At 49.4% G+C, this 17,325-nt stretch overlaps 1 protein-coding gene and 1 pseudogene across 1 annotated transcript in view; one reads left to right on the top strand and one right to left on the bottom strand.

Annotated features, from left to right (window-relative positions):
- MAPKAPK2 (MAPK activated protein kinase 2) overlaps positions 1–11,542 on the bottom strand; it is a 47,736-nt gene extending 36,194 nt beyond the window's left edge. Inside the window, exon 1 of the mRNA XM_032289033.1 lies at positions 10,933–11,542. Coding sequence (XP_032144924.1) covers positions 10,933–11,214 — 282 coding nt within the window. The 5' untranslated portion in view covers positions 11,215–11,542. The remainder of the gene's footprint in view (positions 1–10,932) is intronic.
- Positions 203–2,138, top strand: LOC116559056 (annotated as a pseudogene).
- Positions 11,543–17,325: the final 5,783 nt, after the last annotated feature.

Below are 17,325 nucleotides of genomic sequence, written 5' to 3'. Positions count from 1 at the left end.
TTGGCCTCCCAAAGCACTGAGATTACAGGCATGAGCCACCACACCTGGCCTGAATTTTTTAATGAGGGCATACAGTCACTACATGGAAACAAGAGGATACAAAAATAATGAAGATGCGGGTTTTCGAGGAATTTACAATCCAATCCACTATCTAAAGAGATGCCTCGCATTCCTGTGTGGAATCTGGAGACAATGTGCAGAAATGGCATGTTGAAAAGGGAAGGAAAAGAAGGAAGAACAGGCCATCAGCCTCCGACCTCAGGTGGCTGAAGGAGAGAATGTAGTTGGTGTCTGCCATGTTTTTGCATCCTTCAACGACACTTTGTCTGTCACTGACCTTTCTGTCACCGACCACATCACTGACCTTTACGGCAAAGAAATCATCTGCCGTGTGACTGGTAAGACGAAGGTGAAGGCAGACTGAGATGAATCTTTACCACATGCTGCTATGTTGGCTGCCAGGATGTGGCCCAGAGCTGGGTATCGCTGCCCTAGACATCAAACTCTAAGCCACAGGAGGAAGTAGAACCAAGATCCCTGGACCTGGGGCCCAGGCAATCCTCAGAGCCTTTGCCCACTCCCGTATGAAGATTGAACGGATTGAGGATGTCACCCCAACCCCTCTGACAGCACCTGCAGGAAAGGGTTTGCCGTAGTCACTGTCTGTGCACAGGAGTCCTCATATATTTTCCATTAATAAATTGCATTCCTGTTTAAAAAAAAAAAAACACACACACACACAGAGAGAGAGAGAGAGAGAGAGATGCCTTATACATAAAGAAATGCACTTAGGCTGGGCGCAGTGGCTCACGCCTGTAATCTCAGCACTTTGGGAGGCCAAGGTGGGCAGATCACAAGGTCAGGAGATCGAGACTATCCTGGCTAACATGATAAAACCCCGTTTCTACTAAAAATAAAGGTAAAGATTAAAAAATTAGCCAGCCATGGTGGTGTGTGCCTGTAGTCCCAGTTACTCAGGAGACTGAGGCAGAAGAACTGCTTGAACCAGGGAGGCAGAGGTTGCAGTGGGCCAAGATCGCGCCACTGCATTCCAGCCTGGGCAACAGAAACTCCATCTCAAAAAAAAAAAAAGAGAGAGAAAGAAAGAAATGCACTTAAACAGTGAAATAAAGGGTAAAGGTGTATCGGCAAGTTTGATGGGGAAGGATGGGAAGGCCCACTTTTGGTGTGAAAGGCTCTGGAAAAGCAGCATCACTGCAGGGTAGAATAGGTAGATCTAGACAGGACGGGAGACGGGCACAGTGCAGAGAAGATACAGATGGACTGATGCTGAGTGTGAGGATGGAAAGCAGGTTCTGTGAAAGAAACAACATGTATAAGCCACTTAAGCTGGGGAGAAAAAAAAAGTATACATTAAAAAAAAAAACAGATTGAGGCCAGATCTGGGAAGGATTTGGATATCTCATGTATTGTGCAGACAAAGAGACCCACTGAAGGACTTAAGCTGGGAAGCTACATGATCAGAGCTGGGCTCTAGGCAAACTAATCCCCACTGAACGCCAAAGAATCAAGGGGGCAAGACCTACATTCCACAGCTGAGGGTTCTCAGAGTTAGCCACACATTTCAACCGCCCATCCCGCCCCCACTACTTCTACTCCTTCCCTCTCTGGTTACACCTCAAACCCAAATTTATTTTCTTTTAAAGAATCTGAGCCCAGGTAGCCAAATTAAATGCATGAAGTCAGGACAGTCTGAGACCCAAGAGAGGGGGCACTGCTGCCCTACCTCCTCCCTTCTGTGAGCACAGGTCACTAGAGCACATCAGGGGAAGGGAACACAAAGAGTATGAAGTCACTGAGAGTCCCAAGTGGGCTCTGCTGGAAAGGGCATGGTGCTCACGAGCCTGGCACTCAGAGGGAATGACAGCCTTCGGCGTGTCTGCAAGAGCAAGCATTTCCAAGAAAGGTTACTACACATGCTCATTTTCTCCCTGTGGCCTCCATTTGCCAGAGATCTGGGTGTCTGTAAGGAGAGAGAAGGCATGGGACGGCCCCTTGCCGGGCTCTCGGGCTCAGCAGAGCAGACAGGCTGCTCCGAGCTGCAGAGCGCATGCAGCCTCCTCCTCAGGCCACCTGCATTCCAAGGATTCCCCAAGCTCCAGGCACATGGCCTTTAGTGTCCAGGGCTCTCCCTGAAGGACCCTTTGAGCTCTACAGAAGCCAAGCATGACAAGCAATCTGCAGATTCCCCACTTAGAGAGGCTGCCTTTCTCCAGCTCCTGTGAAGTCTGGCCATTAGAATCCTACTAACCTTCTCCCAGGAATCGCAGAAGCCAAGGAAGGCAGTCAGGATAGGGAAAGACAGAGGGTATGGCTATTCTGAGGACAGGGGTTTCTTCTGTCAGAGTTAAAAATAAACTCTTAGCAACTATACCTAACTCTTCCCCTGCACAGGCAAATGGGCCCTGGCAGATAAATCTTTCCTTGCAGAGGAAAGAGGCCCCAGAGGGGAGAGATGGGACAAGGAGGCCATGGAGACTTGGTCAGAGTATGTAACTCTAGCTGAAGGCAGAGGGCTCCTCAAGTCCTACCTCTCGGTTGCCATCACTCTCTACCATGCACCCCTTCCCCCAAATAAACCCTAATCCCAGAAAGCAGACAAAGAGCCCTCCTAGGCCACGATTAGTATCACCACCTGTCCAGGGATTAGAAAAATCAGAAAGAATACTAACGTCAAACTGAAGAACAGAATGCCAATATCAGACTCTGCCCACTATCTGTCAGCTAAGCAGATATGCTCGCTACCTGAGCCCCTTTCCTCATCTTGCTCTCCAAGTCTCCAGGATCCCTGGGGAGCAGAGGAAGAGGCCACACCTCCATGGACACACATCAGTATTGTAGCCAAGAGGTGGAAGGAACCCATGCACACTGTGACATTCTGCACGTGGCTGAGCTGGGAGGGCCAAAGGTGCCATGGCCTGACTCAGGAAGGAGGTCCTGAGAGCCAGGGCCTAGTTATTCTTGGAAGCTGACAAGATAAGGTCACGCTTTTGAATGTGGTAGCCCAAAGCCTTACACTGCGAAGGTGGAGAACATAACGTAGCAACAGGGCAGGAGTATACGGTAGGTAGCATGTTCAGTGACAGGGCGGCCGGGGTGAAGTCCTGCGGCAGACCATGCCCATGTGGGGCTGTCCTATGCATCCCTATGTAACTCTGGCAGAGGCCTGCTTGGAGGTAAAGCCTGGAGGAACCCAGGGCTGGAGGCAAGCACAGTAGAAGGTCTGATCCACTCTGATGAGCTGGGTCAACCTCCTTTTTGTCTAACACATTCCCTCCTAGGGAATAAGCAGGACAGCTTCACAGAGCTTTCATACACACAAATCTGAACACCAGGAAACACAAAAACCATAGCGCATCTCCTGGCACTCAGAAGAGTGTTAGCCCCAAATCCCTCAAACTGGAAGAGAAAGGGGCAAGCAGAGAGAACATCAGCGAAAAGGGAGAGAAACAGGTCAGCAGTGTGGCAGGAAGGACTGAGACAGCTAACAGGGCCTGGCTGTGAGGGGAGACTGCAGCAGTGGCAGGTTTATTTTTAGCTGTTGGGCAGAGGGGCTGAGTAACAGTTCTGGGCTCTGGGTAGGAGGCCAGGCTGCCAAGGTCTGGTGTGTGCTGGGAGCCTCATTAACAATATGGATCATTAAAATGGCAGCAAATAATCAACTCGATCATCTCCCTATAGACAAGCAGGAGGGTAAGGAGACCCCACAGGAGGACGAAGGTGGAAGAGTAAGCAGGGGGAGTCAGTGGATCTCCTGTTCATCCCTTCCCCTCGGAGAGATTTCACCTTTGCTTCTGTTTCACAAGAATCTTCATGGAGATGAGCCAGAGAGAAGGCACCAATAGTACAGCTCCCTTAGCTCCCTCGTCTGCTCTGAGACAGAAGAGGCTTCCATCGGGCAACCCCTAGCTTCCACCTCTGGCCACCACTCTTCACCTCTCAGATGAGTGCTGTATGGACACTGGCCATAGAGATGCCTGGAAACATCCCTCAAGAATAAGATGCCCTTTCATATGACCCTTTTGGAGAGCTCAGGTTCCCAGCAGAATGAGCACATTGGCTGGTCTTGCAGAAGAACACCAGACACAAATATGGGCTGACCTTGGGGCCCTGTCCCAGCTCATTCTGGCACACAGAGATGTTTACTGATCAGAGAATAAAGACCCCAAGAACGCTTCAATGCCAGAGGCCCAGCCCAACTTTATGTCTCCCTCTCCTGTGGCTCTCTTCCTCCTCCCACCAAACCTGATGGTCCAGCACATAGGACCCCAAAGTCCAAACCTCCAGAGCTGAAACCACTGCTCTGGCTCTGCAGGGGCAGGAAGAGGAAGAAAGAGAACAGACATCACCAGGCACCCCCTTTTCCTCCCGCTTCCTCATACTCCCAATAGCACTTCTTACTCAGCCCTGTCTGAGGGGCTGAGGGTCAACTGAATGTAAGCCCTAAGTTCCTCACCAGCTCTGGGAATCAGTCCCATCTCTGACCTCAGAACAACCCCAAATCCATAACTATACCTTTGGTAAATTAGAAGGCATTCTTTTGAAAGAACCCAGCCACAAACAAAGACAAAGCCGAGCAAGGGGAGAGTGACTAGACTTCAGACCTTCCTTACCTCCTCAACCAGATGCCTGCGCACAGGGAACCACCTACACCAGCAATCACAGTGGACTTCAAATGCCCCATAACTTGAAATGGGAAAGGAATCTCAAGTAGGCAACAGAGTTCCTCATCTTTACTTTGATTACACTAAGATTCTGCCAATTTTAAGGAAAGAGAAGATACACATCCTGCTAAACGACATAGTCTATCCTCTCTGCCGACTCACCAGCTAGAACACCTTCTAAGTCTTCATAAAAGAGAAGGAGCAGCTGGTCAGTGATGATTATTCATTAACCAGACGCAGGCTGCCCTGGAGCCCGAAATAAAGCCTACGAAAAGGCATCTATGCTGACCCAGATACTGCTCATGGTCAGACCCAGAGAAAATCAGCAAGCTAACCTGCCTGCCCCCCATCTCTGGCCTGCAGCACCACCTTCTACTGCCTCACTCTGAGAGTGCTCAAGAAGCTGCACAAGCCAACTTTCTGTGTACTGAGGCCTGGAAAGTTTAACTGACCTATTCAAGTTCATATAACTTGTTAGCAGCATACAGACTAGAACCTTTCTCTCTATGTATGTACTTATTTTTGCTTTCTTATCTAGCACATAACCCATGGTAACAAGCTCATCTCTACATATTTATATCTATATCTATATCTAGATAATATATATATATCTTAAAATACAAAATAACAGTGTTTTCCTAAAAACTAGGAAAGGTACAACAATCTGATTTGGGCGGAGATTGCACCAGCAATCACAGTGGACTTCAAATGCCCCATGACTTGAAATGAGACAGGCGTACATTATTATGCTGTCCAGTGGCATGGCCCCTTCTCTTCACCAGTGACCCCATTTACTAGGTGATCTGTGTGGAAAGACCCTAACTGATGGGTTAATGGAGCTCAGTTTTGCTCCACCAGGTCTATAGTCTTCTAGCAACCAAACACCAACGGAGCCCAAACCAAGAGCAGGTCCCAAGGAACCAAGTCTCAAGGTGTGGCTTGGATGCCGACAACATGTAAGACCTTGGACATGCCACTAAACCTTTCTGCACTGGCCCAGCTTCTTCTTCAGTGATGTGGAAGGAGTCAAGAATGATGACCAGGGAATGTGGGATTTAAGTCACTATGAAGTGTGGGTCGCTTCATCACTGGGCCTCAAACCATTACCAAGAAAAGCTCCAGAGTTCTTCTCTGCCCATCCACCTCCCTCCAGGACACAGAACCATCTGGAAAGGTACAGTGCAGGGAAAAGAGGCAAAAAGAGACTTCACATGACCCTTGGCAGGGCCTGAAGTAGAGGAAAGGTAAGCAGAATTGAGTGAATCCTGTACTACAGACATCACGCCACCAGGAAGAACCCCAGCTCAGAGCATGGCAAGGCTGCTTGGGAATTGTGCAATGGCTCAGACGCAGACTGTGCCCTGCTCTTCCCCATCTTGGCTGACATTCTTCCTGGCACCCACTCAGCACACTCCTGGGCTCCGGGTAACAGGAGCTTTGGCCCCTCCCCTAGCCCCAGAATTAAGTTTGCCTCCAGCAGTTCTGAGGCTGGGCTCTTCCAGGCCCTTCTCCCAATCCCCTGTACCTGCTTCATTAGAAAAACCATCAACTGTGGATGGCCCAACCTCTCAGGTCCCAAGTAGTGGAAACATCTTCTTAAACCAGGTCCCAGTACCTTCTTCCTCCCACAAAGGAGTTCTTTTGTTTCCTAGACACCCACCAATATTTGGCCCTGAGGCCCAGGGACTGCTTTTCTCTCCCCTCCTGTCAGCCACTGATCCCATATCTTAGCTGAGATTATCTCCAAGCTCAGTCAAACCCAAGAATTCACAAGTAAAAAAGGACAACGAGCAGACCCAGCTTTGATCCTGCCTCAATGGATGCCAAGAGCAATGCTGCAGGAGCCAGGGGTCAGGGCCAGGGTCAGGTGGGACAGGGTCTCTGAAACCAGAAACCCAACCCTTCCTTCATAATTCTGCAAGCCCAACCTCAATGATTCCTAACCTTTTTTGACACCTTCATGCCCCTCAAACACTTTAAAACCTGCTTTGACACAAGATGGGTTAGCTTCAATTTTGAGCTGCCAACCCCTGACCACTCCGACCTCCTGTTCCTCCTCTCAGTTCTAGCCAGGCCAGTGTCACCACACCTCTCACAGACTTGCTCACTCCTCAGAGGCACAGCAATGTCCCACTGACCCCAGCTGGAGCCTCCCTTAGCTCCTGGAATCATCACAGATTCCCATCTTTCAAAGCTCCGCCACTCCCGGCCACACGATTTAGCTCCTAGACCAGCAAAGTGTAGGAGAACTTTCTGCAAGGATGAAAATGTTCTTCTGCACTGTTCAATAGCCATTAGCCACATGTTTACTGAACACTTGAAGTGTGGATAGCAACTGATCTTTCAAATTTAATTTAGTTTAATCCATTCACGTTAATTAATTTTAATTTGCCATGTGAGGGTAGTGGCCACCAAACTGGACTGTGCAGCCCTAACCTACATGTGTTAATTTCACCTTCTCCAAACAGGTTTCTTCACTCAAAATTTTACAGGCCACTTTCTACATGTGAATCCTCCATGCAACTAAGCTTATGACAGATACTCAGCAAACTGTTACCTACCTGTAACCATACTGCATATAAAAGAGGCCGGTTTGGTCAATGAAACTTTCCTCACCTTGTGACTCCAGCAAGCTCCAGTTTGGGACACTGCCTCTGACCAGCCACAATACCTGTCTTACTCTCCACAGATACACAGTATGAGGTGTGCTGGCGGAGATGGTGCCTGTACTGTGAGGATGCAGGAGTTCTGGAATTTCCCTCCAACAGCATCCAGAATAATCATGAGAGGTTCCAATCATCTCCCTTTCATGAGAACAAAGGAAGCCACATCACAGTGGCACTTCCATGACCTACAGAGAGAGGACTGCTGGAGAAAGGAAAGGAAAAGAAACCACAGAACCTTGTTTTCTCTAATCCATGCAATGGAAAGATACACAGAGATAAGTTATGACAACACTGTATATTTTATAAAGCAATAACATGCTTCACCTAATCAGAATGGCACAGCAGAGGAGGACAACGATACGGTCTTTAATTAAATTTGTTGAGCTAACACCTAAGGGTCACCATGACACAGTGAAGTGGCAAGCAGCTGAGGAACCCTCCCAGGGAATACAACTAATTAATACATAAGTGGGTTGAGATTAGGTGTCGTTATCAAAGAAATAATAGAATTCCCATGTTCTTGTACAAAAGATAACAAGATTTCTATTGAATACTCCCTTAAAAGGGGGGATGGAGTGTTAAAAAAAAAAAAAAAATGCATGGAACTACTCTTGAAGCTCCCCTGCCAACCTTGGGGACCCAGCTCAGGAGCGGCAAATGCCCACTCAGCCCCCTTTGCTGACCTCAAAGAAGGGCCTGAGGTAAGAGAGCAGCTCCTCAGGCTGGAGGCATCCTGGAGCAGCAGCCAGCCATGTCCCTGAGCCTGTGGCTCAGTTAGGAAGTAAGCGAGAAGCCTGAGACTGAGGGTCAGGCAACCTGGGTTCCAATCCTGCCTCTGCCAAGTGAATGGCTATGGTACCTTGAGCAAGTCACTCCCTAACTCTGGGCCTTGGTTTTCTCTTCTGCAAAACCAGGGGGCTACACGAAATGACCTCTCAAGTCCCTTACAACTGTGACTGAAAGTTAGCAAAGGCAGCCAGAAGAGATGGCGAGGTGAGGTCATAGCACCCACCAAAAGCATTTAAACGGGAGCTCTCTGAGGTGGAGGGAGAGAAGCAGCAGGGTGAGCTGGGACTGTTTTTCAAATGCTGATTTCACTTAACAGAGCTAAGAAGGGGTCACCAGACTACAGGCAGGGAGAAGAGCATCTGGGCAGCTGCCAGTTCCCATCAACTCTCAGGGCTGTGACACAGCAGACTTCTGAACCCCAGCAGAGGCCAGGCTGCTGCCCTCCAGCTCTGCCCTAGCCCCCCAGCATTGGCGTCTATACACTGTGCAGAAGAGAGGTCTCCTCCCTTTTTCTCAGGCACCTTCAAAGGGTTAATCCCTCCTGCCCCACTCCATCTTCCTCTCCTGCTTTATAATCACGAGGCTTCTAGTTTTGAAAACTATTTCACTACTCTGAGGTTACTCAAAACTCAAGATCTAGAAATCTCTTTGGTGTGTGTCTCTGGAACAGGATTCTTAGAACCAGATTTCCCTCACAGCTGTAATTATGTCTCAGCCAATATTTGGATATGGAAGTGCTGTTAACACTGCTGTCAGTCTCCAAATGCCTTGTCTCTCCTTTCTTCCTCTATTATTAAGTTTTAACACAAAGACGTGTGTGGGAAATCCACAATTTAACAGTTGAGTCAACTTAAAAGATCTGGGAGCAGGCTGCCTGTCAAAACAGACTGACTTCATTCACCCACTTCTAACCTGAAAGAGAGAAACTATGAGTGTTATTTAACATGCTGCTGGATTTTTCCTTTCAAAACTATTCAAAGTAGAAAAATATCTAAACCTCTTTCCCGTTAGTTACAAAAGAAATCTGAATTGCCACTCAAAAGCATTTTTTAGTATGGTTTTGTGTGTGTGTGTCTATTAAACAGAATATGGAGCAGAAGTTGGGAGCTTTTGTTCTGAAGTCTTTACATAATATTCCAAATATCCAAGAGAATGAACAGCCAGTGTCCCCAAACTACTGATAGGTGAAAGCAGATGGTGCCTCAGAGGGGACAGAAAACACTCCTGTAAAGACCGTCTGTCACTTACTCAAAGATACAGGTTAACTGTGGTCAGAATGTATTCACCCAGCTCCAGTCCCCAAGGTCAGAGCTACGATCAACCCAAACAACAACTCCTCTTGTTCCTTTCCCTTCAGTTATGAGTAAGGAAAGAGAAGGCTGAGGCACAAATATTGAAGTGTTGAAGATACTTAACCCCTCACCAACAGTCAACACTAAACAACAACCGAGATCCCACAGCAAGAACTCACAGTAGAAACCAAAGAACTGTGACAGTGTTGAGTATGAGAGCATCAAGAAAATAATTCTAGAGGCCTTAAAATCTAGAAATGGGACATGCTTGCCCTGTGCAACCCCGAAGCACTGGTGCTTTTTTAAAAACATCTTATTGTATATTCCAATAGTTCCACCCATACCTCATTTCTGAGTTTTGTACTCGATAACTGAAATACAGCTGGCTGTGGGGGCTGAAGGGGAAGAGAAAAATATAACACAGGAAGTATTTTTCTCCTTCTCCAATCATTGAGACACCCCAGGGGAACTAGACCTGAGGTGTCACCTTTCGAGATTGGTTTAACCTGAAACCTCTGTGAGAGGAAAACCTTGCTGGTGACCCTGCAAGACCAGCTCACACTTCACTGGGGACCCACCCATCTCATGAGACCTCCCAGCCCAGAAGTCGATATTCTCACTTGAATCCTTATTCTCCCACCACCGCACCCCTTAAAGAAAGAAAAAGGATGGGCTTCCCTGGCCCAAAGGTAAGGTTTCCTCTGACTGCCCATCATCGCATGCGTACAGGACAGCAAGTGGCCCTCTCCGGGAGGCGGAATCAGCACCGGCCAGGCCGCGGGTTACTTACTCGGTTCCCAGTGATCAGCAGGGCCGCGGACACCGCCGGCCTCTCTCCGGAGCTGCCCCGCGCGGTCGTGGGTGGGGGCCCGCTCCGGGATCCAAACAATCCCGCCCCAACAGCCAGGGTGCGCCCCGGACCCTCCCACCGCACACCTCCCGGCCGGCGCGCCCCAAGGCGGCCTGGCTGCCCTCGCGAGGCTCGGGGAAGTGAAATCACACATTCCGGCTCCCAAATAAGGAGCGAGGCTAAATAAACCTCTGCGCTCCGACTTCTCCAAACCAACCGACCAACCGGCTCAATGAGTAATGGGCCTTTTGTGCCCGCAGAGAGAGAAAAACGAGGGAGGAGAAGACGGGGAACCACCCCCCGCCGAATCACTTCCTTGAGATGGAGTGAAATTAGCAGAAGTCCCGAAGCCAACCGTTCCGACTCGGCTGGATCCCGCTCAAACGCCAAAATGGCAGAGTCCCAGAGTCCCCGAGTCCCCGGAGCGGGTCCCAGGGCTCCCGCACGGGGGCAGCCGAAACCGGTCTGGGTGGCGAGGGCGCCGGGACCCGCCGCCCGCCCCGCACTCGGCACCCCCGGCCCCGCCGCCCCGCCCCGCCCCGCCACCCCTCCGCCTCGCGCCGCGAGCAAGGCCCGGGTGGGCAGCAGCCGCCGCGGAGCTTTAGGGCGCGGGGCCGGCCCCGCCTCCCCTCCCCCGGCCCCAGACCTACTTTGAGGGCGAATTTCTCCTGGGTCCTCTTGTTGAAGATCTGCAAAACTTTCCCGTTGATGCCCAGCCCCAGGACCTGGCTGGTGACCTTGTAGTCGTCGATGATGGCGTTCTTCTTGATCTGCAGGCCGGACTTGACGTGGAACTGCGGGAACTGCTGCGGGGGCGGCGGCGGCGGTGGCTGCGCCGGGGGGTGCGGCGGGGCAGGGGCGGGGGGCTGCGGCGGCGGGGCCGGGGCGGGGAACGGCACCGGCGGGCTCTGGCCCTGGGAGTTGGACAGCATGGTGCCCGGGGGCGCGGGGGCGCGGGCCGGGCTGCCCGCGGCCGCCCCCTCCTCCGGCTCCGGGCCCCCTCCCAGCTGCCCCTCGACCGGCTGCGAAGTTCGCTCCGGGCTGGAGCCGGCTTCCCCGCCCCGGCCCGGCTCCAGGCTCGGCGGGTCGCGGGGCTCCGTGAGTCCCGCCGCGAGCCGCTGGCGCCCACCGGCCCGGCGCCCTCCCGCCCTCCCTCCCTCCCCCCGGGGGCCTGGCGCTCTGGGGACCGCGGGGCGGCGGGGGCCCTGCCGGGGGGAAGCGGCCGCGCGACAATGTACCCAGCCCCGAGCCGGCGGCCGCGTCACAGCCTCGTCTGCGTCCGGGGCCGGTCCTTAAAGGGGAGGGGAGGGGGCGGGGCCTGGGGAGGCGTGGTATGGGGGCGGGGCCGGCCTTAAAGGGGAGGACGCCAGGTGCCCGGAGCTGGGAGGACCGCGGAGTAGGTTAGGGGCTGCTGCCTGGGGGTCAGGGAGAGGGGACGAAGAAATCCCAGTTCCTAACCAAGGCCATGCAAAGGGGGAGGGGCGGCGTGTCAAAGGAGCCGCAAATTCAGATGGAAAATCCACCCCTCTCCAATTGTCTGGGCCTCTTGCCGGCAGCGAATGGGAGGGAGAGGGGTGTATTTCCAAGGAGAGGGATGGCTCGTAGGTGTCCAGCTAGATGAGACCTCGGGGTCGAGCTGGAATCACAGGGGTCATTCATCCCAGGGAAAGGTATGCGCCAAAGGCGGGAGTGTGAAATGTTTTCTTAACTTTTAACATTTTCCTCTGAGTTCTTTGCATCTCTTTTCTCATGAATTTACTGTTTTTCAGTAAAGACGTATTATTGTGTAACCAGGAGCACTTTCGTAATTATACCTTTGAACATGTTTTCATATAAATAAACGAAAAAGGATGCAGAGTGGGAAGAGGATGGGTTGAGATTGGGGCCGCCTGAATTCCCGCCAGCCTTTGCCATGGATTGGCTGTGTGAGGACGAGCAAGCCTTGCACCCCTCTCTCCATGGGAAGAACAGCGAGACCTTTTCAAAGGTTGTGGAGAGAGTCAGAGGAGATAACGAAACTGAAGGGGAGGCTCTAAGGAGTGGGTTCTGATTTCCGATGTGGAAAAAGTCCGTAAGAAGTGGGTTAGCCCCGTGTGTCTCAGGAGAAGCCCAGGGGTCTAGCTGGACCCTGCATAGAAGCTGCCCGGAGTCCTCCACACACATTCTGATCGGGTTCCAGATGACCAAGTCCATCCCTGCCGACCTCCTCCCCACTCTGATTAGCAGAGCAGTTGAGAAATAAGACAAGCGACCCAGACAGGTGAACACAAAACCTCAGCTTAAGTCCTGGTAAGGCCAGTTAGAGAATGAGGCTTGACCTATGGCCACACATGGCCCCTAATAGGTCCCCAAAACTCCAGAGAGAAGAGAGAGCCTGCGGAAGGGGCCCTTCGGGATAGAACCTAAGTAGGTAAGGCACAAGCGCCAGTGTCTCTTCCCTCATTCACCTTTACCAGATGCGTGTGGAGACAGGAATGGGGGGAGGAGTGAGGGGCGGTAGTCACTCTCCCAACGCTGTCCTTTCCTGGGGCAGGCAGGGCCCACCAAGGAGAGACATGGTTCCCAGGACATGAACATTTGCTCTTCTCAAGCAGTATCTGCTTAGCGCTGTGTACCAGGTGCCATGCTCAGCCCTGCAGTGGCGGATGGTGTTAATCTGGTGGAGAAGAAGACAGATACCAGTGGCACAGAGAGGGTGGCAGACCCAATCCTAGAAGCCCAAAGCTTAGGGATTTCCTTCTGTCTGCAGCAGCCAGCAGCTTCCCCTGAGGCTGCAGGATAGAGATGGTTAGACAGCTCCCTGGATTCCCCTGACTCTTGAAAGACAAAGACACTACCTAAGGCCATGGGGATGGGAAAACTCCTTCCCCCACCACTTCTATGGTACTGCTGTCACCTCCCCAAAGCACACCCAGGCAATGCCCAAGGACGAGAGGAATGCAGGGATGGGGAGGTGGAAGATTCCAGCTGCTCAGGCTCTGGTGTGAGGCTGCTCTGGAGTCTGAATTGGTCTTTTCTTTTCTTCACAGAGTCACTAGAGGCTCCCTATGGCTTGGCACACGAAGCTGGAAAGAAGATAACTTCCTTCTGCCTTTTCAGAGGCAGCAAGGCACAGTGGTAAGACGACAAGATCTAGAGACAAATGAGCCGAAGCCAAGGCTGTCCTCCAGCTGGGTTACCTTGAGCAAGACATGTAGCGTCTCTCAGTATCTGAAAAAGAAAAGAGGAAAAACAACAAAATCTACTTTCAGGGCTGAGTGAGAATAAAATGAAGTAGTAAGTATGAGAAGACATCCTAAAGCATAAACTATAAATTATCGTGAAATGTTCAATATCGCCATTATTTAGACATCGCTGGCTTGCTCCTCTGCTCTGTTCCCATGGCCTACGGACCTATCCCTGATATCAGAGCTGCTTTCCTACCTCGCTGGAGCTCTGGGGAGATGGCGAAGCCCAAAGATTTAGGAATAACAGGACAACTGAATCCCCACCTGAGATTCTTCCTGGAGTTGCAAAAGCCAAATAGGCCTAGGGGACACGCAGGGACTCTGGGGGTACATACATAATGTATAGGGATTATGTGAACTGCACACAGCACCAGAAAACACACACATATATGAACACAACACATAAGCACGGTGTGCCATGTAACAGAATAAATGCCTAGGAGATGAATAATTGAGGAGTGAGTTGTGCTAAAGGCAGACACACTGGGCAAGAGATTCTGAGTCTTAGGTTCCATTCTGATACTGACTTGCTATGTAACCTCATGAGAGCACCTTGCTCCCTCAGGTCCTTCCTTCTCATCTATAAAATAATGACAGTAACATCTACCTTGCCCACCTTGTAGGGCTTGTGCAAAGATAAAATAAAATACTTTCCCACAGGAAGCCGTCCAAAGTCCTATTCGTGTAACACCAGGCTCTCAGTCATCTGTAATGAACTACTTAATGAACAGCTTTTATGGATGTGTAAAGCACTTCAAAACTTGAAAGTCTATCCAAATAGCAAGTACTATTTTTGTCTACTGTTAACTGGAAACACACATGCCATGCAATACAGTACACATAAAGGCAATTTAAGGACCTCAGGTACATAGAAATGGATTAATTATAATCCTTGAATCATGACACACTCTCATTGATCCACGCAGCTCCACTTTTATACAGTTAGTTAATAATTATTTTTAATAATGCAGTAAGGATCTGTGAATCCACTACCCAAAATAAAGACTAGAACTTTGACAATAACATACATCTAACCAGCCACACACACTTCCCCAACCCCTCTATTTCCCTGATCCAAGACCCCATCATCCTGAGTCCTATATTCACCTTTCTTTTGCTTTCCTTTTTATATAGTTTTATTTCATGAAGGCATGTTCAAAGGTATCATAAAAGATGAAACTCAAGTCGTCTTAAAAGGGAGGTAGCCAAGGGTGACTTTATCAGCAAGAAAATGGAAAATATCTTGTCGCAGTTTCAAAGTATTCCTCACCTTCTCGTGATGATGATGATGACCATGACCATGTTTGTTGAGTGCTTCCTGAGTGACCAACGCTGCATTGCCTCATTTAAATCTCATGACCATCCATGGCTGAGATTGCTAGTTGGGTGGGCTAATACCTGTTTTCCCTCTCTTTGACAGTAAAGAGCCCCCATATTTAGCTAAACATAAGGCTGCCTGGAATAAAAATAACATTTCCTGGCCGGGTGCAGTGGCTCACGTCTGTAATCCCAGCACTTTGGAAGGCCAAGGCGGGCAAATCACGAGGTCAGGAGTCCGAGACCAGCCTGGTCAACATGGCGAAACCCTATCTCTACTAAAACTATAAAAATTAGCCATGCGTGGTAGCGGACATCTGTAATCCCCAGCTACTCGGGAGGCTGAGGCAGGAGAATTGCTTGAACCGATTGGCGGAGTTTGCAGTGAACCGAGATTGTGCCGCCGCACTCCATCCTAGACAACAGAGCAAGACTCTGTCTCAAAAAAAAAAAAAAAATTACATTTCCCAATTGTCCAGCCTCCATTACAGCTGGTTACGTTCATAAGATTAAGTTCTAGCCAATGATTTGTAAATGGAAGTGGTTTATGGAAAGAGGTAGGTCCTTTTTCTCCTTCTTTTTTGTTTCCTGCTGGCTGGAATAAAAATTTCACAGCTGGAGCCATCATGGATGGTGAAGTGGAGGTTACAGTTTGAGGAAGACAGAGCAAAAGGACAGAAGGAGTCTGTGTTCTGGTGAACCTGGATCCATCATACCAGCACTGAACCACCTACCCAGCCTTTTATATGAAAGAGTGACAAAAACGGCCTTCTTGTTGAAGTGACTGATGGTCTAGGTTTTCTATCACGCACAGCCAAACCTTATCCTACTCTTATACGGCCGTATGAGGTCGGTACTGTTATCCCCACTTATCTGTTGTATAAATAAGAAAACTGAGTCCCAGAGAAATTAAATAACTTTCCCAGAGTTATTCCAGTAGCAAAGGACAGGACCCAAGTCTTTCTGAGCAGACATACACTCACATATCCTTCTTAATGTCAGAAATATGGTAACTGCTTTTGCTGGGCAGGAATCGCCTGAAGAGGTATGGGCTATTCTTTCCATTTTAGATCAACGTAAATTTCCCACACCTCAATTTCCTTCCATCTTGGCCTAATCTGTTGCAGAGTATAGGTCTATGTTGATTTGCATGACTGGGTTATATGATAGGCTACATTATGACAATACGTTTCTTCAAGATTCCCCCCCTTAGCCATCACACCATCAGGGAGTAAAAGTTTCCTATTTAACTATGATGTGGCATTATGAATGAGTGACAGAGGATGGAAATTTATGGAGGTGGATTTCTTGGAAATTTTCAGCTAACACTCTCTTGATGAGAGAGGGTCATCCACAAGCTGGCGGATCTGCACATGAACACAGATAAAGCAGCTTCTGTATCCATTGCTAGTACCACAAACAAAATATTGCAAGAAGTGTGATTTACAGAAGAAGCTCTGTCCACTAAAAACCCACCCTTGTAAAGAAAAATGGCTTGCAGCCAGAGAGAAATAAACAGTCTTCGTGTTGTAAAATAGTATTTCTGTGATAAAATGAGAAATTCCCTAAGGCAAAAGTGACAGATATATATACATAAGGCTCATTAGTCACAAAAATTTCTGACCCAGAAAGTGACCTCAAAATATTGGAGAGGATGGCCTCTATCAGCCCTTCTATCTGACTTCTCTCTGAAGGTGTTAAGGGCTGCTTCACAGAAAGGAATTCTACCCAAAGCAAGTGCCATTGGTAATGCCCTATGTAAGTCGTCTCAGAGGGGAAAAATGCTTCCCCACCACCCACAGTGCCCTCATCTGCTCTTTATCCTTTGACAGTTTCATGCCATGGCAGGGAACATCTGGGGCTGTGGCAAAGAATGGGAATAGAAAGAGAAAGAAAGAAGTACCCAAAGGGGAACAGAAACTTCACCTCTGCACATCAACAAACATAATATGGTCCAAAGGGACTACAAATGAGAGTAATTAGGACTGCAGGATGCCCAATGCTAAATCCACAGTTTACAATGGGAAATGTAGGGAAGAGAGCCAAATATTCACGTGTATTCAAGAAGGCTTTCGAGGCTGTTGTCCTTGATTTAAAAACACTGCCCTCCAACCTAGCTTGTATCTGGCGTTTCAGTTGCTACTTAGATGAATAACAGCCTGGATAATGATTGGGAAAGGAGGAAAGGGAAGGGGGAACTATCTAGGAACATAATCAAGATGGGTCAACCCAAAGGATCATGACCTGGTGGTGATGCCTGGATTTTTCTCCCTCACTTAAGTAAGTGGAAGTGGAAGGTAGAAAAGGTAGGGAAGAGATACACACGTGTGTATGTGGAATGGGTAGAGATTTCCTAAGGGTATAATGATCCATAGCTTCACATGACAACACAACTTTGAGGCAGCAGAGCATGGTGGAATCAAATCCTGGGCTCTAATCCCACCGCATCACTCACTACTATACTTAACTGTACTTCATTGTACTGTTTGTATAGTGAAA

Source organism: Sapajus apella, unplaced genomic scaffold (assembly GCF_009761245.1).
Source record: "Sapajus apella isolate SASKATOON/1434 unplaced genomic scaffold, GSC_monkey_1.0 scaffold22, whole genome shotgun sequence".
NCBI classification, from domain to species: domain Eukaryota; kingdom Metazoa; phylum Chordata; class Mammalia; order Primates; family Cebidae; genus Sapajus; species Sapajus apella.
This window is presented reverse-complemented; position numbering and strand designations above follow the sequence as displayed.